At 44.3% G+C, this 27,729-nt stretch overlaps 1 protein-coding gene across 1 annotated transcript in view; it reads right to left on the reverse strand.

Moving 5' to 3' along the window:
- The window catches only part of LOC120997498 (high affinity cGMP-specific 3',5'-cyclic phosphodiesterase 9A-like), a 62,952-nt gene extending 44,299 nt beyond the window's left edge, over nucleotides 1-18,653 (reverse strand). The window contains exons 1-4 of the mRNA XM_040427612.1: nucleotides 18,531-18,653; nucleotides 16,355-16,386; nucleotides 6,494-6,537; nucleotides 6,362-6,416 (exon numbers count right to left, since the gene is read on the reverse strand). Coding sequence (XP_040283546.1) covers nucleotides 6,362-6,416; nucleotides 6,494-6,537; nucleotides 16,355-16,386; nucleotides 18,531-18,653 — 254 coding nt within the window. The remainder of the gene's footprint in view (nucleotides 1-6,361; nucleotides 6,417-6,493; nucleotides 6,538-16,354; nucleotides 16,387-18,530) is intronic.
- Nucleotides 18,654-27,729: the final 9,076 nt, after the last annotated feature.

Here is a 27,729-nt window from a genome sequence, read left to right on the forward strand (position 1 = left end):
TCAACAGACTGCAGATTATGTCCCTAGGGCTATCAATAATAGGAGGTTTTGGGCGCAGGGCCCTATGAACCCGCTCCACTACAACAGCTTTGGCTCTTTCATTCCTCAACAGAAAGGAGAACAGATCATGCATGGCGGCAAACAGGTTCTCGTTCTCGGGGGCTTCAGGAAGGCCCCTTATCCTTATATTGCGCCTACGGCTCCGGTTTTCCTGATCCTCCGCATGATTTATGGCGGACCGGTGGGATTCGAATCTGCTGGCGGTAGTGGCATTGAACGAGTGCAGTGCGTCTTGCGAATTTTCAAGAGCTTCCACTCTATTGTCTATGTGGCGAATATCAATCTTGATGGAGGTAAGATAAGCCACAATAAGAGCCAGGGCCTTTTGCAGGCCAGCATCAAAATAGTCCCTGGACAGAGGTCGAGTGACACTCACCGACTGGAGGAGTTGAGTGCGACCCGCAGCACCATTAGAATCATCCCAGACGTCATCCTCCATCCGGTGTGGAGATGCTTTCCCGCCCCCGGCGCCATCTTTCCCGAACCCATAAGCGGCTGTGTCGCCTGTTTACTGAGGAATTTCTTGCCCGATTTAGCAGCAGGGTAATCACTGGAAGAAACCCCAGATGGGTCTTTCGGTTGGATTTTCACCATACCTCGGGGATATCGTGCTTTAGAGGCTTATAGGCAGCTTGGTGGCGGGAGCTCCTCACTCAAGCGTCCGCCATCTAGCGTGTTCAGGCTCCGCCCCCAGTCTCCTAGGATTTTGAATGAAAAGATCTCTTTTTGTTATTTTATTTACCAAATTTTTGCTCTCTTCTCCTCCCAAAGCTCTTGAACGCAATGACAGCAACAGCAAATAATGCATAATAGTGGCAATAAATAGTGACACTGACATACACTCACCTAAAGAATTATTAGGAACACCTGTTCTATTTCTCATTAATGCAATTATCTAGTCAACCAATCACATGGCAGTTGCTTCAATGCATTTAGGGGGGTGCTCCTGGTCAAGACAATCTCCTGAACTCCAAACTGAATGTCAGAATGGGAAAGAAAGGTGATTTAAGCAATTTTGAGCGTGGCATGGTTGTTGGTGCCAGACGGGCCGGTCTGAGTATTTCACAATCTGCTCAGTGACTGGGATTTTCACGCACAACCATTTCTAGGGTTTACAAAGAATGGTGTGAAAAGGGAAAAACATCCAGTATGCGGCAGTCCTGTGGGCAAAAATGCCTTGTGGATGCTAGAGGTCAGAGGAGAATGGGCCGACTGATTCAAGCTGATAGAAGAGCAATGTTGACTGAAATAACCACTCGTTACAACCGAGGTATGCAGCAAAGCATTTGTGAAGCCACAACACGCACAACCTTGAGGCGGATGGGCTACAACAGCAGAAGACCCCACCAGGTACCACTCATCTCCACTACAAATAGGAAAAAGAGGCTACAATTTGCACGAGCTCACCAAAATTGGACTGTTGAAGACTGGAAAAATGTTGCCTGGTCTGATGAGTCTCGATTTCTGTTGAGACATTCAAATGGTAGAGTCCGAATTTGGCATAAACAGAATGAGAACATGTATCCATCCTCTGATGGCTACTTCCAGCAGGATAATGCACCATGTCACAAAGCTCGAATAATTTCAAATTGGTTTCTTGAACATGACAATGAGTTCACTGTACTAAAATGGCCCCCACAGTCACCAGATCTCAACCCAATAGAGCATCTTTGGGATGTGGTGGAACGGGAGCTTCGTGCCCTGGATGTGCATCCCTCAAATCTCCATCAACTGCAAGATGCTATCCTATCAATATGGCCAACATTTCTAAAGAATGCTATCAGCACCTTGTTGAATCAATGCCACGTAGAATTAAGGCAGTTCTGAAGGCAAAAGGGGGTCCAACACCGTATTAGTATGGTGTTCCTAATAATTCTTTAGGTGAGTGTATATAGCTATGGATAAACACACATGGTTATGGTTGATGGTGTTAACAAACAGCATATTTTAAAAAAACACCACGCTGTTGCATGGGTTATGCTTTTTCATATTACAAAGCTTCCAAAAATGGTGCCTTATCGGGGGCAGATGAAGTTTACAGTGCCTTGCAAGAGTATTCACCCTGGAACTAACATGGATTGTTTGTGGATTTGCATCATTTAATTTACAGAACATGCCCACAACTTTGAAGATTTTTTTTTATTTTTATTGTGAAGCAAACAACAAATAGGACAAAATAACAGAAAAAGTCAATGTGCATAATTATTCACCCCTTAAAGTCAGTACTTTGTAGAGCCACCTTTTGTGGCAATCACAGCTCCAAGTCGCTTTGGATAAGTCTCTATGAGCTTGCCACATCTTACCACTGGGATTTTTGCACATTCCTCCTTGCAAAACTGCTCCAGCTCCTTCAAGTTGGATGGGTTGCGCTTGTGAACAGCAATCTTTAAGTCTGACCACAGATTTCAATGTGGGTGTACCACAGTCCCGGCTGCTGAAAAACATCCCCAAAGCATGATGCTGCCACCACCATGTTTCACTGTGGGGATGGGGTTCTTTGGGTGATGTGATGTGTTGGGTTTGCACCAGACATAGCGTTTTCTTTGATGACCGAAAAGTTCAATTTTAGTCTCATCAGACCAGAGCACCTTTCTCCATACATTTTGGGAGTCTCCCACATGCCTTTTCACAAACTCACAATGTGCCTTTTTGTTTTTAGCTGAAAGTAATGGCTTTCTTCTGGCCACTCTGCCATAAAGCCCAACTCTATGGAGCGTACGGCTTATTGTCGTCCTATGTACAGATACTCCAGTCTCTGCTGTGGAACTCTGCAGCTTCTCCAGGGTTACCCTGTATGCTGCCTCTCTGATTAATGTTCTCCTTGCCCGGTACGTGAGTTTTGGTGGGCGGCCGTCTCTTGGCAGGTTTGCTGTTGTGCCATGTTCCTACCATTTGGTTATGATAGATTTGATGGTGCTCCTGGGGATCATCAAAGATTTGGATATTTTTTTATAACCTAACCCTGACTTCTACTTCTCAACAACATTGTCCCTTACTTGTTTGGAGAGTTCCTTGGTCTTCATGGCAGTGTTTGGTTAGTGATGCCTCTTGCTTAGGTGTTGCAGCCTTTGGGGCCTTTCAAAAAAGGTGTGTATATGTGACACTTAGATTTCACACAGGTGGACATCATTTCACTAATTATTTGACTTCTGAAGGTAATTGGTTGCAACAAAGCTTTTTATGGGCTTCCTAACAAAAGGGGGTGAATACATACGCACATGCCAATTTTCTGTTTTCTAGTTCTAAACAGTACTTTTATTTATATCTTCACCAACTTAGACTATTGCGTTCTGATCCATCACATAAAATTCTGATTAACAAAAACATCGAACTTAAGGCTGTAATGTAACAAAATACGAAAAAAGTCAAGGGGGGTGAAATACTTTTTCAAGGCACTATAAATACACACAATATTATTTGGACCAAGTGTCCAAAAATTAGGCCTTAACAGTGGCTTGCCACATAAGAATGGCTGAAATGCAAGGACAGTGTCCTGGACATTACCAGCACCTTCCAGCGCCTGCCACATAAGAATGTCTGAAATGCAAGGACAGTGTCCTGGTCATTGCCAGCACCTTGCCAGCATTGATCAACTAGGTTTTTCACGTGCGCCATGCAGGGAGCATGTATTATTTCCTCCCACAATGTTCCAGCCACTGTCGCTGACCACCTTGCCTAGTTGGAATTGGCAGGGAGACAGCCATTGTGATGTTTGCTGCTAGATGCCATTTAGCAAGTAATCAGTTGTGTGGCTAGTTTCACCCAGGTTGCCCAGCTCTAACCCCGCATGGCAACACTTCACTTTACACATGAAGTGGGAGTGATGCTCTGCCCTGCTGCTGTTGGGATAGGAGGATGTCCATGCAGGACGAGGCAGAGGAGGCGGATAAGTGGCTGGTATGGGAACCACACCGACACAAAGTCATAAGGACCTGGTCTTGTTACTGCAGTGCTGCCTTGCCCCAAAATACCAGTAGGCCATGAAAGACATGCACTGTCCCTGCCGATAACAGCTGCTCCAGGTGCCCAGGGGTGGATTTTTGGGAGAAATAATGCTGGCTAGGTATGCTGGTATGGTAGCAACTGTTCCACCAGCAACTTTGCCTGGTGGGAGTTAAGCCTGCGCACCAGCGGATTGCTGGGCACGTAGAGTTGTTTCCACACATTCCGTTAACAATGGTTAATGACAGATCTGAGGGGTCTGAATGGGAGAAGCAGTACGTGATGATGAGTATGACAAAGACATTGTACTGTATGTGGATGTGGCCTGGCTGCTGCAAAAATGACCGAGAGAAGAAGGACACTGTTGTTGCGCTAGCTGGCAGTCACTTCTATTTTCCCGCTGGATCAGATGATGGTGCTGCATGTGCTGGAATAAAGCCGTGCTGCCTGTTTGTGTTTGAATGTCCATGGCTTATTTAAATCCTTTAAATCTTGCACACTGCAATGTTTTTTTGTCTTCTGGCAGCGAGGAGAAAAACTGCCAGACTGTAGATACTTGCACACTCTGCACAGAGCTAGCAGCTGCAGAGCTTGGCATAGGTCTGGCATGTTTTGGGCCTGCTCCCACAGTATCAGCACCATCACCAATTTCCAGAGCAGATCTGGCCCTGGCAGTTCTTTGTGAGGTTCTGGCTGTAAATTGGCTGTGCTCTTTATTGCTGCCACTGCCAACACACTCCTCCTCACAACCCCCCCGATTTGGCTTCCAAATCCTGTAAAAAATTATCATCATAGTCCTCAACCTCCCCACCACATTTATCAGACTGTGATGTGTCATTGTGAGCTCCTTGGCCTATCTCCCGATTCCTTGCTCTGTATTTGCCCCAAGAGCCACTGTTGCTACCACTGGGCGTGGGTATCTTTGTTTTTGTTTTTTTTGCATGTCATTATATATTTTTTTGCTTAATTTTTTAATATATTTATGGCATATAAAATGTCAGGCAAGAGTTCATTAAAAGATCTCTGGGGGGCATTGACGCTTTTTTTCTTTTTTTTTTGCACTTTTGCTCTGTAACCAGGGAATACAAAGGAGCCCCAGTTACAGCCCTGTACACAGGAAGAGTTGATCAGGGTCAGCTAAGAACAGGAAGCTCTGCCCTGACTAAGACATCTGTCGATCGCAGGGTCCAATGGAGAAAGCCGTCTATTCACTGCATAGCACTGATTTGTAACTATGTTACAGAAGAAAGGAGAAGGCAGATGTGGCAATAAACTGCTTTTGTCTTCTCCTCAGGATCTGACAGTCGGGGACCCAAACTGCTCCTGCTAGACTATCTGTACGGTGCTTGGTCGTGAACGGGTTAAAGCAGAACATTATCTGTGGGACTGCATTGTGCTTACTGTAAAGTTTGGTGGACGAGGGATAAGGGTGCAGCTACACAGGAATTTTGGTCATGTGACAGCTGTTGTGTCCAAGCATGCAGTGTAGCAGTACTACCTTAGAAATAATTGGGGTCTTTGCGGGACTTGCATGTGTTTCACGACCGCAAACCCCAGAATTGTAAAAAATCCAACACTGCTGGATTTTTTGCGTTTCTGGGGTCACAGCCTCGGCACACGACACGTGCTAGTCGCACTGCAATCCCATTTATTTCTATGCTAGCACCGTGATCGCTAGCACTTGAGTACAACACCTGTTAAACGACCAAGCTCTCCAGGCAGCTGAATCCTAATGCTGTGGGGTTGGCTTAGGCCCCTTAGTTCCAGTGAGGGGGATCTTAATGCTTCAACATACCAAGACATTTTGGACAATTTGAGGCTTCCACTTTTGTAGAAACAGTTTGGAGGAGGCCCTTTTCTGTTCCAACATGACTGTGCCCCTGTTCACAAAGCAAGGTGAATAAAGGTACGGTTAGGTGAGTTTGGTATTGAAGAAGCTGACTGGCCACACAGAGCCCCGACCTCAACCCCATTCAACACCTTTGGGATAAACTAGACTGGAGATTGTGAGCCAGGTCCTCTCATCCAACATCAGCGCCTGACCTCATAAATGTTCGTTTGGGTAAATGGGTAAAAATCCCCACAGACACACTCTAAGATCATGTAGAAAGCCTTTCTAGAAGAGCAGAAGCTGTTTTATCTGCAAAGGTGGGACCAACTCCATATTAATGCCCTTGGATTTAGTTTATAAAAGCTCCTGTAGGTGTAATGTGTAGGTGTCCCAATACCTTTTGTCCACATAGTGTATTTATGTTACAGCTTCTATATATTCTCTTTGGCCATGAATGAAGTCTATATTTGGTATAGTGCACGGAGAGAAGTCACACATAAACAACCTCAACCAGTCTGGGTCACCCACCTTGAAAATTCTTCTGCAACTTGGGCCAAGAGCGTCTGGAAACAGTCTTCCTTTTCTGGAAAAACATGGAGAAAATCTATAATCTAAGAATTTGTTACTCTCTAGACCTGTAGCCAATCATATGAACATTACCTGATCGTAGAGAGGTGTTCTCAGAGATGATCCGGTATGGAAATCTAAAATTAAGGCAAGACGGTTACAATGTTATCATGTCATTTAGACTTGCTTGGCTACATCTTACATTGTAACATAGTAACATAGTTTATAAGGCTGAAAAAAGACATTTGTCCATCTAGTTCAGCCTGTTATCCTGCACGTTGATCCAGAGGAAGGCAAAAAAAAAAAACTGTGAGGTAGAAGCCAATTTTCTCCACTTTAGGGGGAAAAAATTCCTTCCCGACTCCAATCAGGCAATCAGATAACTCCCTGGATCAACGATCCCTCTCTAGTAGCTATAAACCTATAATATTATTACACTCCAGAAATACATCCAGGCCCCTCTTGAACTCTTTTAGTGAATTCACCATCACCACCTCGTCAGGCAGAGAGTTCCATAGTCTCACTGCTCTTACCGTAAAGAATCCTCTTCTATGTTTGTGTACAAACCTTCTTTCCTCCAGACACAGAGGATGTCCCCTCGTCACAGTCCTGGGGATAAATAGATGATGAGAGAAATCTCTGTACTGACCCCTGATATATTTATACATGGTTATTAGATCTCCCCTGAGTCATCTTTTTTTTTAAAGTGAATAACTCAAATTTTGATAATCTTCCAGGGTACTGTAGTCCACCCATTCCAGTTATTACTTTAGTTGCCCTCCTCTGAATCCTCTCCAGCCCTGCTATGTCTGCCTTGTTCACAGGAGCCCAGAACTGTACACAGTACTCCATGTGTGGTCTGACTAGTGATTTGTAAAATGGCAGGACTATGTTCTCATCACGGGAATCTATGCCCCTTTTGATGCAACCCATTATCTTATTGGTCTTGGCAGCTAGTGCCTGACACTGGTTTGTACAGCTTAGTTTGCTGTTCCCTAAAATTCCTAGGTCCTTTTCCATGTCAGTGTTAGGCCTCCGTTTTTCCGTGATCCGTGACCGTTTTTTCATCCGTGGGTCTTCCTCTCCCCCCCCCCCTCGATCATTGGTGGCAGCGGAGATTCCGATCGGAGTCCCAGTTTAATCGCTCTGGGGCTCCGATCGGTAACCATGGCAACCAGAACGCTACTGCAGGCCTGGTTGCCATGGTTACTTAGCAATATTACAATATTAGAAGCATCATACTTACCTGCTGAGCTGTCTGTGACCGTCCGGGAGCTCCTCCTACTGGTAAGTGACAGATCATTAAGCAATGCACCGCACAGACCTGTCACTTACCAGTAGGAGGAGCTCCCGGCCGGTCACAGACATCGCAGCAGGTAAGTATGATGCTTCTAATATTGTAATATTGCTAAGAAACCATGGCAACCAGGCCTGCAGTAGCGTCCTGGTTGCCATGGTTACCGATCGGAGCCCCAGAGCGATTAAACTGGGACTCCGATCGGAATCTCCGCTGCCACCAATGATCGGGGGGGGGGGGAGGAGAGGGGAGGCCGCACACTGGCCACCAATGATATTAATACAATAGAGGGGGGGCCGCACACTGGCCACCAATGATAATACAATAGAGGGAGGGAAGGGGGGCCGGGGGAGGCCGCACACTGGCCACCAATGATATTACAATAGAGGGAGCGGGGGGGCTGCACACTGGCCACCAATGATAATACAATAAAGGGAGGGGGCGGGGGGAGGCCGCACACTGGCCACCAATGATATTACAATAGAGGGAGGGGGGCCGGGGGGGGCCGCACTGGCCACCAATGAAATTAAAACTGGGGAGGGAGGGGGGTCAAGTCAATGGGTCCGTGAAAGAACACGGATGCACACAAGATTGGCATCCGCGTCCGTGATCCGTGGCCGTAGGTTACTTTCATACAGACGGATCCGAAGATCCGTCTGCATAAAAGCTTTTTCAGAGATGAGTTTTCACTTTGTGAAAACTCAGAACCGACAGTATATTCTAACACAGAGGCGTTCCCATAGTGATGGGGACGCTTCTAGTTAGAATATACTACAAACTGTGTACATGACTGCCCCCTGCTGCCTGGCAGCACCCGATCTCTTACAGGGGGCTGTGATCCGCACAATTAACCCCTCAGGTGCTGCACCTGAGGGGTTAATTGTGCATATCATAGCCCCCTATAAGAGATCAGGGGCAGCCAGGCAGCAGGGGGCAGTCATGTACACAGTTTGTAGTATATTCTAACTGGAAGCGTCCCCATCACTATGGGAACGCCTCTGTGTTAGAATATACTGTCGGTTCTGAGTTTTCACAAAGTGAAAACTCATCTCTGAAAAAGCTTTTATGCAGACGGATCTTCGGATCCGTCTGTATGAAAGTAACCTACGGCCACGGATCACGGACGCGGATGCCAATCTTGTTCTTTCACGGACCCATTGACTTGAATGGGTCCGTGAACCATTGTCCGTCAAAAAAATAGGACAGGTCCTATTTTTTTGACGGACAGGAAACACGGATCACGGATGCGGCTGCAAAACTGTGCATTTTCCGATTTTTCCACTGACCTATTAAAAGTCAATGGGTCCGCGAAAAAAAACGGAAAACAGCACAACGGCCACGGATGCACACATTGGTCGTGTGCATGAGGCCTTACCCAGTGTTTTACTATTTAGTATGTACGGGTGACTTGCATTATTCCTTCCCAATTTCCATGTGCATAACCTTACATTTTTCAGTGTTAAACCTCATCTGCCACTTCTCTGCCCAAGCCTCCAATCTTTCCAGATCCATCTGTAGCAGTATACTGTCCTCTTCCGTGTTAATTACTTTACACAATTGATATTTTACTGTGCAAGCCTTCTACAAGATCATTAATAAATACATTTTAAGAGAATAGCCCCATACTGACCCCTGTGGTACCCCACTAGTGACAGTGACCCAATCTAAGTGTGCACCATTAATAACCACCCTCTGTTTTCTATCACTGAGCTAGCTACTTACCCACATACATTTTCCCCAGTCCAAGCATTCTCATTTTATGTGGAAACCTTTTATGTGGTACAGTGTCAAATGCTTTGGAGAAGTCCACATATACGACATCCATTGATTCGCCGTAGTCAAGTCTAGAACTTACATTCTCATAGAAACTGATTAAGTTAGTTTGACATGACCGATCCCTCATGAACCCATGTCGTTATTTGCTTATTTTCATTGAGGTACTCCAAGATAGCATCTCTTAGAAAACCTTCAAACTGTTTACCCACGACAGATGTTAAACTTACCGGAATATAGTTTCCGGGCGATGTTTTTGGACCCTTTTTGAATATTGGCAGCACATTTGCTATGCACCAATCCTGTGGAACACTCCCTGTCAGTATATAGTCCTTAAAGGGAACCTGTCACCGGGATTTTGGGTATATAGCTGAGGACATGGGTTGCTAGATGGCCACTAGCACATCCACAATACCCAGCCCCCATAGCTCTGTGTGCTTTTATTGTCTAAAAAAAAACGATTTTATACATATGCAAATTAACATAAAAGAGTCATATCTTACTTGTGTGACCAGAGAAGAGTCATATTTTTCAAGCTCTGACTCATCTCAGGTTAATTTGCATATGTATCAAATCGGTTTTTATACACAATAAAAGCACACAGAGTTATGGGGACTGGGTATTGCGGATGTGCTAGTGGCCATCAGCAACCCATGTCCTCAGCTCTATACCCAAAATCCCGGGGACAGGTTCCCTTTAAATATCAGAAATAAGGGTCTGTCTATGACATTACTTAATTTTCTTAGGATATGGGGGTGTATGCCATTTGGTCCCGGCGATTTGTCTATTTTAATCTTTTTAAGATGCAGATGTACTTCTTCCTGGGTCAGACAGGGCACTTTTAATTGGGAATTTACTTTTACATTCTGCATTTCATCTGACAGTTTATTTTCTTCAGTGAATACAGTTGAGAAAAAAATATTTAATAGCTTTGCTTTCTCCTCATCGCTCTGCAACTCCCCCCTCATTACTCTGTAAAGGGCCGACCCCTTCAGATTTCTACTTTTTACCATTTATATAATTGAAGAACATGTTTGGGTTAGTTTTACTCTCTTTGGCAATTAATCTCTTGATGTCTAGTTTGTCTGCTTTTATTTGTCTTTTACATTTTCTATTTTTTTCCTTATAGTTGTTCAATGCTTCCTCACTAACCTCCTGTTCTAGTGATTTAAATGCTTTCTTTTGTCATTTATTGCTTTCTTTACATTTCTATTTATCCACATAGTTTTTGTCTTGTTCCTTAACCTTTTATTCCTATAAGGTATATACCTCTCACAATTAGATTTTAGGATGCTTTTAAAAATATCCCATTTGGTGGCTGTATTTTTATTTTTGAGAACTTTGTCCCAGTTAGTTAGGCCTATGGCCTTTTTTAGTTGGCTAAATTTTGCTTTAAGTTAGTATTTTTGTTCCTCCCTGAAGAAACACTCTTTTAAATGACAATTGGAAGGTTAATACTTTATGGTCACTATTTCCCAGGTGTCCCCCAACCTGCGCATCTGTTGTTTTGTCAGGTCTATTGGTTAGTACTAAATCCAGTATGGTCGTCCCTCAAGTTGGGTCCTGAACCAGTTGGCAAAGGTAATTGTCTTTGGTTATTGCTAAAAACCTGTTTCCTTTATGAGATATACAAGTTTCAGTTTCCCAGTCTATAACTGGGTAGTTGAAGTCCCCCATAATAATGACCTCATTATGATTTGCTGCCTCATCTATTTCGTAGATTTTCTGTGGACTCTGGTATATTAGGTGGCTTATAATAAACTCATTGTCATGGCGGGGAATGGGGATAACCCCCCACTGTGCAATGTCAGTGGGTGCAACGCCAGATAGCAGGGAACAGGGAGCAGGTCACCTCCTAATGTAACCCTGAGCTCTCTCTAGACTCCTTGCGCATGAGCCGCCTCAGAAGGTAAGGGGGCTCATGCTCACCAACCTAGGACTCTGCTATCCCTGCTATGCCCTAGGCCTGATGACAGGGCAGAGACCACCCATTCATCCTTCACCACGGATGAATGGTGTCTCCAGAGGCCCAGTAGAAGACAGGATGCAAGACCATGGGAAAAACAGTACGGCAGGTAAGTTACACAGCAACATAACAATGCTATCCACACTTACCTGCCGCAGCAGTGATGGAAGGAGGCTCCAGGCTGGGAAACCCACAGTCTTGTCTTCGCTTAAACCCCTCCGGGAAAGCAAGCCCCTTCCGGAGCAACACACCACAATCAAACCTCCAGGCAAGACCCACACCATTACTACATACAACAGGTGGGGGGGAGGAGTGACAGAAACACACCGGAGGGGACACACAGACAGCGCAAGGTAAACAAAATAATAAATAAGGGTGGCTCACACAGACCAAAACATTCAGCCAGGGAGCAGAGCTCCAACACAGACTGACAACAAAATCAAACTGACCTCAGGCTCCACCACACAAACATATATATTTATATCTTCCCGGAGTGTGGGCTTTAGACAGGACTTTACATAAAGGCAGACTTCTCCCCCTCTCCGGTTTTGATGATACTTTCTAAACAATGTAACCCTGTACGTTAACCGCCCAGCCATAGGTATCATCCAGCCATGTCTCAGTTATTCCCACTATGTCATAGTCCTCCTCACACATCACTAATTCCAGTTCACCAGTTTTATATAGTCAGGCTTCTGGCATTAGTATTCATACAATTAAGAGGTTTATGTATATTTTTTACCATACACATGTCCTTATGAACTATTCCCTCCCTCCATTCCTCCCCCAGTTCCATTACCTCGCCCCAGGTCTCTATCTGCACTATCTTCCCATCCTATAACGTAATTACCCTCCCCCCAGTCCCTAGTTTAAACACTCCTCCAACCTTCTAGCCATCTTCTCCCCCAAAACAGCTGCCCTTCCCCATTGAGGTGCAGCCCATCCCTACGATAGAGCCTGTAGACGAAAGAGAAGTCGGCCCAGTTCTCCAGGAACCCAAACCCCTCCTTCCTACACCAGTTCTTGAGCCACTTGTAAACCTCCCTAATCTCCCGCTGCCTTTCTGGTGTGGCTCGTGGTACAGGTAGTATTTCGGAAAACACTACCTTTGAGGTCCTTGCCCTAAGCTTGTGACCTAAATCCCTAAATTAATTTTTAGGGACCCTCCACCTACCTCTAACCTTTACATGTTAAGATACTTTCACATATGTGGTAAAGGTATCCGGTAGGCTGTTCTGGCAGAGGAACAGCCTTCTGAAGTTCACTATATCTGGATAGGGCTGTGCACCGCCAGAGCCCACTGACTATAATGGGCTCCGACGGGGATTCGGCCGGTTTCCGGCATGAGTGTCGGGTTTTGACAAAAACCGTTGCATGCACCTGTCAGAACATGCTGCTGGATATCTTTACTGCAGATGTGAAGCTAGCCTTACTATAATCATGTGTTTTTGTGTTACTGTAATTGTTGGCTTTTATGCAAGCAGCGTTTTTAAGTGCGTCATGGGATGCGGAACAAGACAGATCGGGCATGAAACACAATGCAAGTTAATGGTGCCTGATCCATTTTCTCAGGCGCAAAATGGAGTGTTGGATCCATCATGACCATTTTAGAGATAATACAACCGGATCTGTTCATAACAGATGCAGACGGTTGTATTATCCTAACGGAAGCGTTTTTGCTGATCAATAACGGATTCGCCAAAAACGTAGATGTGAAAGTAGCCTTATGTCACAAAATGATATTTTGTGCAACAAAATGAATTTTATGACAAAATGACATTCTGTGTGACAAACTGACATTCTGAGTGACAAAATTACTGTGCCACAAAATTACATTCTGTGAGAAATATCTGTCAGTCAAACAAACTAGTCAATCAAATGCTCTCATCAATCGGGAGTTACTGAGCAAATATTGGAGCTGCAAGCCACACCTCCTGAATGACATCATTCCGCTCTTCTCCAGCTAGAATAGCGCTGTGTGCACTACAGGCAGGTTCTATGTTTGCCTTAGGCCTCATGCAGACGACCGTTGTTATGGTCCGCATCCGAGCCGAGTTTTTTGCGGCTCGGGTGCGGACCTATTCACTTCAATGGGGCCGCAAAAGATGCGGACAGCACTCCATGTGCTGTGCGCATCCGTTGCTCCGTTCCGTGGCCCCGCAAAAAAAATATAGCATGTCCTATTCTTGTCCGTTTTGCGGACAAGAATAGGCATTTCTACAATGGGCCGCCGGTTCCGTTCTGCAAATTGCGGAAGGCACATGGGCAGCTTCAGTTTTTTGCGGATCCGCAGTTTGCAGACTGCAAAAAATGGAACGGTCATGTGCATGTGGACTTAAAGTGACATGAATTTCCTTCTGCAGTATTGTCCAGAGCCCCTCCTCTCAGAGCCATGTTATTGGGGTGTCTGCACTTCCAGATCATGCTGTTTAGGAGAGCATTTGGTGTGATTTATATTGCTGGCGCCCGTTGTGTAAGGCAACACGGACGGCTTCCGTTTTTCTGCGGATCCGCGGTTTGCGTACTGCAAAAAACGACACAGCCGTGTGCATGAGGCCTAAAACTTTTTCACTATGAGGCAAACATAGAACCTGCCTGCAGTGCACACAGCGCTGTTCTAGCTGGAGAAGAGCGGAAGGATGTCATTCAGGAGGTGTGGCTCACAGCACCAATACTTGCTCAGTAACATTAGGAAGCTGATGTCGGGGTCTCTAGGAGGTGCCACTAGCCAGGTCTCTATTGTGTATATGTTGTGAAACATGTTTTTTTTTATCTAGGTGGGGGAGCCACATGGTTTGATTTTGTATTTATTTATACTTGTTTCCCCATCCCCCCTTTTCCAGTATTTGCAATGCTATAACTGGATGTCCCGACGTGTTTTGTGCACTCTCCATGTGGTTGTTTGTCTTTGCCAATTTTTGCATCTATTTATTTGTTTTATCGATTTCAATAAAGATATATTTTTGTATATGCTGGGTTTGTCCCATCTAGGAGCTATAAAATGCATTTTGTGTCGCAAAATGTACTGTGAACAAATGGCGCCCCATAGTCTTTCCCCCTCTCATGCCCATTGCATTATAAACAACAAGTGCCTGTTGATATGGGTGGACGTACTGCAGCACTTGATGACTTCTGTGACATCAAATGAGCAAATTATCGCTACCCATATTACACTGACCAATGATAGCGAATGACAGCTCTAACTTACGATTATCGCCCTGTTTGAAAGGCCCTTAAGAGGGGTTTTCCAGAACTTTGATAGGATATGTCATCAATATCAGGTCTGTGGGGTCTGACACCTGGTATCTGCACCGATCAGCTGCTAGCAGGAGCTGCAGCCACTGGAACTAACATAGCGTATGGAAGCTGACCTATAATATAGACCTGTGATGGCTAACCTCTGGCACTCCAGCTGTGGTAAAACTACGACTTCCAAGATGCCCCCTTGCTTGGCTGTTCTCAGAACTCCATAGAAATGAATGGAGCATGCTGGAAGTTGTTGTTTCAGCACAGTTTGAGTCAGGGGTGCACCACCAATGAGGCCAGGTGAGACGATCGCCTCAGGCAACACCAGGAAGGGGCAAGAAGGGGGCAGCAAAAGGGCCATGGGCAATGAGCGCTTTCATTGTGGCAAAAGGGTTATGTTCAGAAATTGCCATGGGGGGGGGGCGCCGTTTCGGTTTTCACCTCAGGCAGCAGAAAGGCTAGGTGCACCGCCTGCTGGAGTGCCGGAGGTTAACCATCACTGCATATAGCTCATCAATATTGAAGTCTGGGAAAACCCCTTTAACATTGTAGATTTATACAGTTCTGCTGATATCAATGTACATCTTATATTATCTATGCATATACATTATATATTAGGACCTACTTCTTGCAGTTGGCTGGAATAGTGGGGTCAGTGGCAATCAAGGTGCCGCTTCCGTCCACAAGGATAATAGACGTCTGCCTGGTGGTAAATATATATCAATGTATGATTCCTATATGTGAGCATATATACAGACCTGTATCCATGTGACTGTTACACTAAATCTGCTGACTTAAGTTGAATTAGCAGTTATGTAAATGTTCATTACCAGGGGAGTCCGGCCGATGTGCACAGAATCTGCTTGATGTCCTTGCTGCTGCTCTGCTGACTGAAAACGATCTGGAAAAGGCAATAACTTCCCATTATAACAGTAAATGCAGTTACAGTGAAGATGATGCCCATGTGTATGTGTATTCCATATGTCACATTTACACGTGTTCATTCATAGGAGAAACCACCCGTCTAAAGAGAACCTGTCACCATGAAATGCAATGCAATCTGCAGACAGCGTGTTATAGAGCAGAAGGAGCTGAGCAGATTGATATATATTTTTGTGGGAAATTATTCAGTATAATTTGTATTTTATGCATTAAAAGGCATCTATGTTGGTCTTGTGTTGATATGTGTCTGCATTGCTGAGAAAAATTAAGAGCCTCTAAGAGCAATGGGGGCGTTGCCATTACACCTAGAGTCTCTGCTCTCTGCAACTGCCCCGCCCTCTGCACTTTGCTTGAAAGGACCAGGCATGATAATCGTTTCACTGCCTGGCCCTGTCAATCAAAGTGCAGGGGGCGTGGCAGTTGCAGAGAGAGCTGAGCCTCTAGATTTAATGGCAACGCCCTTGTTGCTCCTAGAGGCTCATTTGCATATATTAAAACATCATTTTTTTCAGCAACGCAAGCACATATGAAGATGGGACCAACACAGGTGTCTTCAGTTGCCAAGCGCACATGACACAGGTCAGCCACTTTCAGAGGTACAAATCTGCTGACAGATGTCCTTTAATGTCTAGGCTCTGTAACTATATAAATACTTGCACTTGGGAGTCATGTGGGCGGTACTACTCACTTATTGACAGCCTTCCTTGTATGCTCAGTCATGACAAGTTACCTGTCAGTCACATAGGACTGCCCACATGACTCCTAAGCATAGAAAGCAGGAATTTAAATGAATAAATTAACAGTTTTAACCCCTTCAGGACCTTGCCATTTTTTCACCTTTCTGCCCAGGCCATTTCTTGCAAATCTGACATGTGTCACTTTATGTGGTGATAACTTTAAAACGCTTTTACTTTTCAAAGCCATTCTGAGATTGTTTTCTCGTCACATATTGTACTTCATGACACTGGTAAATTTGAGTCAAAATATTTCATTTTTATTTATAAAAAAAAAGACCAAATTTACCAGAAATTTTGAAAAATTCACAATTTTCTAAACTTTTATTTCTCTGCTTTTAAAACAGATAGTGATACCTCCTAAAATAGTTATTACTTTACATTTCCCATATGTCTACTTCATGTTTGGATCATTTTGTAAATTACATTTTCTTTTTTGGGACGTTAGAAGGCTTAGAAGCATAGAAGCAAATCTTAAAATTTTTACGAAAATTTCCAAAACCCAATTTTTAAGGACCAGTTAAAGAGGACCTTTCACTAGTTTAGAAACTAAAAACTAACTATATCAGTGGGCAGAGCGGCGCCCAGGGGTCCCCCTGCACTTACTAGTATGTCTGGGCGCCGCTCCGTTTGCCCGGTATAGGCTCCGGTGTCTGCAGCTCCCTCTGTTGTACTGGGCGGAGTTTTTGTATTAGGGTTGTCCCTTGCTGCAGCGCTGGCCAATCGTAGCGCACAGCTCATAGCCTGTTCATCTGACAGGTTAGATCATGTGCTATTCTTATAGAGCAGGTTGTTACGGACGTGACAATACCAAATATGAATATTTTTTGGGGTTGTTTGTTTCAGTTTTACATAATAAAACATTTTTGAAAAAAATTATTTTGTGTCTCCATATTCTGAAAGCCATAGTTTTTTTTATTTTTTGGGCAACTGTCTTATGTAGGGGCTAATTTTTTTCGCTATGAGATGATGGTTTGATTGGAACTATTTTGGCGTGAGTATGACTTTTTGATCGCTTGGTATTACACTTTTTGTGATGTAAGGTGACAAAAAATGGCTTTTTGACACACTTTTTATTTTATTTTATTTTTTTGTACGGTGTTCATCTGAGGTGTTAGGTCATGTGATATTTTAATAGACCTGGATGTTACGGACATGGCGATACCTAATATGCCTACTTTTTTATTTTTTTCACTTTTAACACAATAAAAGCATTGTTTAAACAAAACAAATCATGTTTTATGTCTCCATATTCTGAGAGCCATAGATTTTTTTATTTTTTTTTGGGCGACTGTCCTATGTAGGGGCTCATTTTATTCAGTATGAGATGACGATTGGTACTATTTTAGGGTGCATATGACTTTTTGATCGCTCTGTATTACACTTTTTGTGATATAAGGTGAAAAAAAAATTGCGTTTTTGACACAGTTTTTTGTTTTTTTACGGTATTCACCTGAGGTGTTAGGTCATGTGATATTTTTATACAGCAGTTGTTATGGACGTGGAAATACTACATATGTCAACTTTTTTTTTTTTTTTTAGTTTTACACAATAAATGCATTTTTGAAACAAATAAAATCACGTTTTAGTGTCTCCATATTCTGAGAGCCATAGTTTTTTTTATTTTTTGCCTGTTTTATGTAGGGGCTCATTTTTTGCGGGATGAGGTGACGATTTGATTGGTACTATTTTGGGGGGGGGGGCATACGCCTTTTTGATCGCTTGGTGTTGCACTTTTTGTGATGTTTTAGCACAGTTTTTTTTTTTTTTTTTCTACAGCGTTCAGGTGAGGGGGTGGATTATGTGATATTTTTATAGATCCGGTCATTACAGATGCGGAAATACCCAATATGTCTCTTTTTTTTCACAATTTTATTATTTTTTTACTTGAAACTATTTTTTTATTAGGAAAAACACTTTTTTTTAAAACTTTTTTTTTTTGTCCCACTATGGGACTTCAACTTCTGGGGTCTGATCCTCTCTGCAATGCATTACAATACAACCTGTATTGTAATGCATTGGCTGTCAGCTTTTATGCTGACAGCCTGCCTGTGAGACCCAGCCTAAGGCAAGCCCTGATTCCTATGGAAGGCATCGGGCTTGCCTTCTCTGCCATCGGGTCCCCGCCACTGCAGCTCAGAGACCCAATGGAGATGCGGAGGGCACCCATACCCTCTGCATGCCGTGGTCAGCTTTGACTGCGACATACAAGGGTTTAAATACGCTAGCATCGGTGTCTTCACCGATGCTGGTGTATGCAGAAGGGACCTGGCTGTCAGTGACTGCCGGGTCCATGCAGCTGATTGGGCAGGCGCAGCTTCTGCGCCCGCCTGATCAGCCCGCCGTACATGTACGTCCCTGGTCATTAAGTCACATCCAGCTATGACGTACATGTGCTGTAAGGGTCCTTAAGGGTTTAATAACTTTGTTCCTATTAAATTATATATCAACGTGACTGCTCTATCACCCTCTGCCTGCTGATTGCATTACATTTACAAGTTTACAGATTCTCATTAAGACTTGAGCCGGGGGCGTAGCTATAGTTGAAGCAGGAGAAGTGGCTGCTATGGGCCCAAATTCAGAAGGGGTCCACCCAGGAGGAGGACTGGAAGATTTTGTCAGGGCCCCCTCAATAGTATTATACAATGACAGTATATACACTGACATGACTTACAATATATACAGTATGTGTAGGAAATGGATGGAGCCGCTGCCTGGCCTGGTCTGAGACAGTGATCTTGACTACCTGCAGGAGTGAGGGTTGCACGGGAGGAGGGGGTTGCAGAGGAAGGGGGGGAGGAGGTTGTTGCACTTTCAAAATTTGCTGTGGGGCCCAGTGAGCTATAGTTACCACTGACTTCAGCCAATTTACTTAATCAGGCTGGAGTCAGCAAAAAGTATTTACGGTATATAATTACAGAAACTATGACATCATCTACATAGGCAACCAGTGTGGCTGCAAACTCCAGACCCAGGGGTACTGCTCACTTTATATTATATATGGTATAGAATAGGCCTACATTTATCCTGTACCATAAACGATGCCAGAAAATTGCTGCAAATTATCGCATGCACCACAATTGTGCAAAAATTCCCCCTTTTTACTTTCTTGCCAAAATGGCATGGTCACTATGGAGTGGTTGTTGGCTCCATGATTAAAACACATTTTAATAAATTTGTCAGACTCACTCCAGCTGTTTTTTTTTATTTTAAATAATGATTATTATCATTAATACTGGTGTATAGAACTCCAACCTTAGTAAATGTGGATCTTTATGTTGAATAGATACAGTAGTGTTGCAAAATCATTATAATAACTTTTATTTCCATAATGCAAATGCACTGGAAATTCTACACATTCATTTCCAAATGAAAAAAACAATATTTATCCAGTTTGTTTAATGTATAAAGTGAAAAATATTTGAGATTCCACTTTGCAGTGCCTGGATTTAAGGTAGTACCAACGCTATTCTGGGTCCCCCGGACACCGTCAAGGTGTCACAACATGTTACTGCTGTTCGGAAGGGATGGTAAGGGGTGATGCGCCCCAATGGGAAATAAGTCCAGAGAGTCAGGGTCTGTAGCTAACAAATTTGCTTCTTTACTGGAGGAACTCAAGTGCAATACAATGCAGGCAACACATAGGGCTGGCTTCTCCAATCTCTTCCTCCTTAGCAAGAGAAAATTTCATGCTGAGGAAAGGCCTGAGCTAGCTGTCCCTCTCTCTCAGGTTAGCTCCCTAGCCAAAGGCTAGTGGCCCAGGGTCTGTGGCAGATTATCCCCATCTCAGCGTCTACTTCTGGTCACTCAGTGGTCTGGCAGAGTCTCTTCTACTAAGCGCTAGTACCTATCTGCAGACAACTAACTGCTCTCCTTGTATACAATTTGTAGCTGAACTAGAACCTTCTAGTGGAAGAGGGTAGTGGAGAAGCATAGCCTAAACAGATACATTGTTACAATTTTAGCCTGTCATAGACTTGTATACAGTTTCAATGCAGGTCTACGGGAATGACTAAGCAGTTTTTCCAAACAAAAACACGTCTTCAGATATAAACAACATAGCTAAGCAGGATCAGAAGAGAAGGTCAGTGTTTTTGTTTTTTTCCTCCAAAACTTTGTATAGGTAGAAGGTCAAAGTCTCTCAGTATTAGTTGGCTGTGCATTAACCTTTTCTACAGTGCAGCACAGCTATAGTGCAATAATAGTGCAAATGAACAGGATATATTACAATAAACATATAAATGCAGTTTATGAAAAAGTATAAGCATAACTCCCAACTTTTGAAAATAGGGAAAATGTCTGTTTTTTTCATACTTTGCCAAACCTCTAACTCTGCCCAATGCATAGCTATACACACCCAATCCCGAACAGTCCCCTTAGTGCACATAGTAATTATTCCTCCTGTATGCCACAACAAAGTGATAACGGCCACATTGTGCCCCGCCACCATAGTTATGCCGAAATTATGCCCCCTCATAGTAGTTATGCCCACATTGTGCTCCCTCACAGTAGTTATGCCCACATTGTGGCCCCTTCACAGTAGTTACACCCACATGTGCCCTCTCACAGTAGTTATGCCCATATGTGCCCCCTTTACAGTATTATGCCCACAAGTGCCCCCTTTACAGTATTATGCCCACAAGTGCCCCTTCACACTATTATACACATATGCCCCTTCACAGTTGTTATGCCCACATTGTGACCTCTCACAGTAGTTAAATAAACATTGTGCCCCTCACAGTAATGTCCACATTGTGCCCCCTCACAATAGTTATGCCTATATGTGCCCCCTCACAGTAGTTTTGCTGCTTTCAGAGTATGCCCAGTAGTGATGCTCACATTGTGCCTCTTTCAGTGGTGTCCCCTCACCTCCATTAATAAAGTAAAAATAAAAACACTAAATACCTAAGCATTCCCCCAAATATCGGAGCACATCTTGCACTCCTGCGCAAGCATGATGCGGTCACACATCAGGCTGCTAGGCTGTGTAGGAGAAGCACAGAGGCTGATTTCTGGGCCTGCATGCTCCTCCTACACAGTCCAGCAGCTCAAGTGTGACCGCATCCTGCTGCTGCTGGGGAGCGCTGGCAGCTGAGCAGAATGGTGAAGCGCGGAGTGGACGGCTCCCTGCTTCACCATTACAATCAGCTGTCTGTGCATCCTATGGACGCATGGACAGCTGACAACGGGACATACCTCAGCGATTCTGGGATCACGGGACAGCCACTGAAATCCAGGACTGTCTGCCAGATCCTGGACGGTTAGGAGGTATGGTATAAATCCACACAATAGCATAAATCACAGTGCAAGTTAACCCATCAAAGTGCAATAAAGTAGGGAGTTGATAACTATGCTTAGTAGCATTAGCGGCAAATGTCCACAAATAGATCTCCTCAAGAATTCTGAAATGTTCAAACTGACCCATGGTTCCTCATAAGCGGTAAATAAGCTCAACACCACGGTATGAGAAACATTCCCATATCATGATTTTTGCACCATCATGCTTTACTGTCTGCATGGTGTACTGTGGCTTGAATTCAGTGCTCAGGGGTCTTCTGACATACTTTCTGTGGACCCCAAAACGAACAATTTTTCTTTCATCAGTCCACAAAATGTTGCACCATTTCTCTTTGAGCCAGTCAATGTGTTCCTTGGCAAATTTTAACTTGTTCAGGGCATGTTTTTTGTCGGGAGTTCTTGCTAGTAACTTGGCTTCACTTAACCGCCTCCGGACCGCCTAACGCAGGATCGCGTTTTGGAGGCGGCAGCTGCAGGCAGAGTCACGCATATATGCGTCATCTCGCGAGACGCGAGATTTCGCTCAAAGCCGGCCCGCGGGCCGGCAAAAGTTCAAGGAGTATTTCATCAGCAACCTGCCTGCCAATGATCGTCGCTGGCAGGTTGCTGATTTTTAAAAAATCGAATCAGAAGCCATCTAACACCTTATATTTATAAATATAAGGTGTTAAATGGCTTCTCTGCTCCTCTGCTGGTCCTTTTGGTCGGTTGGTTCCAGCAGAGGAGCACACATCACAGTGAGTAGCCACCAACACCACACTTAGCCCCAGATCACCCCCCATCACCCCAATTAACCCCTTGATCACCCCTTGATCGCCCCTGTCAATCACTAGTGAAAGGGAAAAAAGTGATCAGTGTAAACTGTCACTTTTTTTTTCACTAGTATTGACTGATAGGTTTTAGGATAGTTTAGGCCCCTTGGTTAGGTAGTTTAGCGTCAGTTAGTGCCCAGCCCACCGCACCGCAGTCACTTATTCGCTGATTAGCGTATCGCTAATCAGCTTTTGTACTTTTATAGTATCTGTAAGTGATCAAAACTGATCACAGTGGACTTCCGGTTCCGGCGCTGGTATGTGAGGACGCGGTAACCGCAGCTCCTCACCGTCGGTTATAGCAGACCCGCTCCACCGGCTTCCCCGATCAGCGGAGGCATAAGTTTGCTGATCGCAGCCTCTACGAAGCGCATGGAGAGATATCTGCTCCGGAGCGGGCACAGAACAACTCTCCCCAACCGCATTGCTCCCGAGGCAGACAGGGAGCTTCTCAAGATGGCGCCGACCCCATCACCAGCGGTGCCGGACGCAGATCAGAAAGCGGTGGGTGAGGAAAACACCCAAGTGGATATGTTTGAAGGGGCAGGGGGATCTACAGACTTAAAACAGCTGGCGATAGAAGTAGCCAAACAGCTTGCCCCAGACCTCATAGCCTCGCTGTCCTCTACCATACAGTCAGCATTAAATAAGCTGCAAGAAGAAGTGGCACTGCATGACCACAGATTTCAAGAACTGGAACAGCGGGTGGAATGCATTGAGGAGGATGCTGCAGATACAGCAAGGCAGCACAAAGACATGGCACAATTAGTAGTCAAGTTACAGGAAAAAGTAGAGGACCTTGAGAACAGGTCCAGAAGAAGTAATTTACGACTAGTAGGGATCCCGGAATTAATACCGCCACAAGACCTACGTCGCTTATTTGAATCGGACCTGCCGCAAGCATTAGGCCTACAAGGGAGGCGAAAAGTAGAGAGGGCACATCGAGTGGGACCCCTAAGAGAGCCACCCTCATCTCCATCTGATAGACAAAGACCCCGCCAAGTCATCTGCAAATACCTGGATTACTCGGACAAGGAGGACATTCTGAAGGCCTACAGGGTGAGAAGGGAGCCTTTGATTATCCGTGGCCATAAAGCATTGCTATTTGCTGATTACTCAGTAGAAACTACGAAAAAGCGCAGGGCTTTCAGCGCAATATGCACGGAACTTTACAGAAAAGGAATCAAGTTCCAATTGTTGTACCCGGCAGTGCTGAAAATTAATAAGGGAGACGGCACATTCTGTCATTTCACTGAACCCCAAGAAGCAGAAAACTTCTTGAATCAAGATGAAGACGAAGAAGGTCCGGCGAAAAGACAGAGGCAAAAGACACCTGAGGATCCCAACATGAACAACAGCTGGAGTCGAATTCCGGCTTCTTCTAAATCCTCGAAACGTGGATCGCCGAAGGAACAACGGTCCTACGCCAGACAGCACGTCACTCACCGGGTGGACTGACCTCTCCTCTCATGGACGGTAAAACAGAAAAGGGGACTTTAACAAGAATATTACACTGACGGTGAGATACAGTTGCGCACTAGTTAACCGTGTATACCAGAAAAAAGGAAGGTCTATACTACTGGAGTGGTGATCCAGATAGAGTATATATGTTGTTGCTATCTATGCCTGTTATATTTTTACAGTTTATGTTGTTTCTTCAAGTTACAGGGATACCTGTTACAGGTAAATTAGAAATGTGCAAAGAGATCATGTGGCGAGGGAGGGATTGCTCTGCTGGGAGGTGGTCTCTCCGTTGGAGATGGGCATTGCTCTTCTCCCTATATATTATACCAAATAACAAAAGTCACAATACAACTTGTAGGGGAATTACATGAAAGTCATTTCATGGAACGTAAAGGGGTTGAGGTCTCCAAATAAGCGTATGAAAGTTCTCAGGCAACTTAAAAGGCTGAAAGCCGATATAGCGTTACTGCAAGAAACACATCTTGCTGGAGACGATTTTTCCAGAATGAAAAAGCTCTGGGTGGGTACGGTTTATGGATCAGCGGCAGTAGGAAGGAAGGGAGGAGTACTGACGTTGATAGGACGCCATATTCCACATACACTGAATGCCACTGACTCGGACTCAGAAGGCAGATTATTGCACACTCATATCTCAGGTCCATTTGGAGATTATAGCATATATAATATATACGCACCTAACCGAGATCAAAAAAGCTTTCTAGAAAAAGTAAGCAGCAAATTAGCGAGAGATACTCATCCGCATAAGATAGTAGGTGGAGATTTTAATCTAGTGATGCATACCCTTGAAGACAGGAGAAATGACGGAAATAAAAAACAGGTGCACACACTACAGGACTTTGCAGCATTCACAGGTTTGAAGGACTGCTGGAGGCTGCGACACCCGCAGGGCAGAGAGTATACACACTACTCACATGTCCATGATAGCTGGTCACGGATAGATTACCTGTTTTTGTCCCCGAGCATTTTAGGTAAGGTGAACAAAATTACCATAGGCGATCTGATTATATCAGATCACGCCCCGCTCTTACTCGAACTTACAGATCTTTTCCCCAGGGGACAAGATTATATCTGGAAATTTCCTAGCTTTCTCCTGCCAGATGATAACTTTCAACAGATGTTGCAGGGTGGTGGATGGAGTATTTGGGGACAATCAGGAACACGTCCATACGCCTGCACTGTTTTGGGAAACAGGGAAGGCTGTCCTACGGGGCCGTCTAATAGCCTATGTATCCTCCATTAAAAAGTTAGCGAGAGCACGATATCAAGCTGCTAGTGAAAAACTGAGGAACGCATACAATACTTATCTAGCAGATAAAACCTTGATACATAAAGAGCAATGGTCCACAGCCCAGAGAGAATTTGAGGACTGGGTAGAAAAAATAGAACATTGTAAAAAAACTAAACTAGATAGAGATTTACATAAATTTGGACATAAGTCTGGCAAACTTTTGGCGTCACTGGCGAAGGGGAGGAGACAGAAGACACATATTCACAGCATTCGTACGGGCGACAATACTAGGATACACAATCCCCAACAAATAACCAAGGTTATGGGGGAATACTTTGCCAGGTTTTATGAAGAGAAGGAAAATAATAGGGAGTTGGGAAGGCAGTTTTTGGAAACTCTGTCATTGCCTACACTTACAGAAGATCATTTGTTAGTACTAAATGCCCCAATCACAGCGGCGGAAATACAAGCTACCATAAAATCGTTCCCCACGGGGAAAGCTCCAGGCCCAGACGGCTATACATCTGATTTTTACAAAGCACTAACCCAGCAAATAACTCCTACCTTAACTACACTATACTCCTCTGTCCTGGAAGGACAGAGTATCCCTGATCAGATGAATACAGCGTTGATATCCCTTATTTATAAAAAAGGTAAAGATGCTGAAGATCCGGCATCTTATAGGCCAATCTCCCTTATCAACCAAGACATGAAAATACTCTCTGAAATTCTGGCAAATAGAATGGCAGAAATTCTCCCTTCCCTAGTGTCACCATTGCAGGTGGGATTTGTTAAGGGGAGATCTGCGGTAACGAATATACGAAAAGTGTTGCTGGCTCTTTCGGTGGCGAAATCCCCTAGATACAAAGACCTAACCCCAGCGGTGGTCACACTGGATACCGAAAAAGCCTTCGACAGCATAAGCTGGTCGTGGCTCAACCAAATATTAGACGTGTTGGGTTTTCGAGGTAGTTTTCGTACCTATTTGACGGCGATTTATTCCAATCCCACAGCTAGGATTTCTATGACTGGGTTTCTGTCCCCGGAGTTTGCGTTAGGAAGAGGAACGCGGCAGGGGTGTCCCCTGTCCCCCCTCCTATTTGACTTAGCAATTGAACCATTGGCCAGATATCTTGACTCCCCAGAACTCTATAAAGGGCTAGAGATTGGTTCCCGTAGCATGAAGGTAGCCCTATTTGCAGATGACATAGTGCTATTTATGGAAGACCCGGTGAGACATCTTCCTAAGGTGCTTCAAACAATATCCAGCTTTGGATCATTTTCGGGACTGAAAATCAACAATGACAAAAGTGAAATACTATTTCTGAATGATAGGACGGAGGTGAACGGGATAATAGCAATAGAAGGAATACCTATAGCCCGAACCTTTATCACGTACCTTGGTATCAAAATAGGAAGAAATATGGAATCTATATATAGGTTGAACTTTACCCCCTTAATAGAAAAGATTCTCAGGGAATTAAAACAGTGGCACGACCTTCCCCTTTCACTGATGGGCAGAAATCACCTGTTAAAAATGATGTCAATGGCAAAACTTCTCTACCCTTTGCAGACAATCCCCACCTATTGAAGCATAATGACATTAATAAAATCCGCTCTGCTTTTGTTAGATTCTTATGGCACGGCAAACGCCCCAGGATTAATATACAAAAGTTAATAGCTCCCAAGGAATTAGGTGGCATTGCCTTTCCTGATGTTAGGCGATATAACCTTGCCTGTATGGCTAGGCATATAGCGGACTGGGTTAATAACACTAGTTATTACTCTGCGTTATCACTAGAAAGGGCATATTGCGCTCCTTGGTCGTTGAGTGCCCTACTACATGCTAGGCTACCCAATTTACCAACCTATATTAAGTCTTCAATCCTATTTAAAGACACAATAGCAACATGGCGCATACTACGTAGGGCGTACTGGCTACCGTTTAGGATTTCAAAGCACCTTCCGCTATGGGGGAACCCAGAGTTTCTGTTGGGTCGTACTAATAGCTTGTTTAAGGAGTGGAGAGATAAGGGGATCTGGTTGGTCAAACACCTACTACACGCCTCAGAACCCCGTTGGTTGAGCCGTGAGGAATTAATAGAAACATACTCCTTAACCAGATTTCAAACGATCCAGTTTGCACAAATTAAAATGGCTATACATTCCAATTTGGTTATGGTACACAAAGAAATAGGACAGAATGCTATAGACAAACTACTAGGTTTGGGGGGTGGGAAAACGTCAGTCTCTCATCTTTATTATGGTCTAAGGCAGGAAGACTCACGATACAATAAAATGGGCGACTTTAGCCAGTGGGAGGAGCAATTAGACACTGAAAATGTATCTCAATGTATAATAAAAGGATGGCTGAAGGTGCGTAAGTTCATTATTAATGAGGTGTGGAGAGACACCCAGCTACGTATCATGCACAAAGCGATCTACGGTTTTAACATTCCACCTCATCCACTTAGGCCTGATCGCGTAACAAACTGCCCCAAGTGTGGACTGGGATATACAGACCTTTTCCATGGATTATGGTCCTGTA

The sequence above is a fragment of the Bufo bufo genome, chromosome 1 (genome assembly GCF_905171765.1).
Source record: "Bufo bufo chromosome 1, aBufBuf1.1, whole genome shotgun sequence".
Classification (NCBI taxonomy): Eukaryota; Metazoa; Chordata; class Amphibia; order Anura; family Bufonidae; genus Bufo; species Bufo bufo.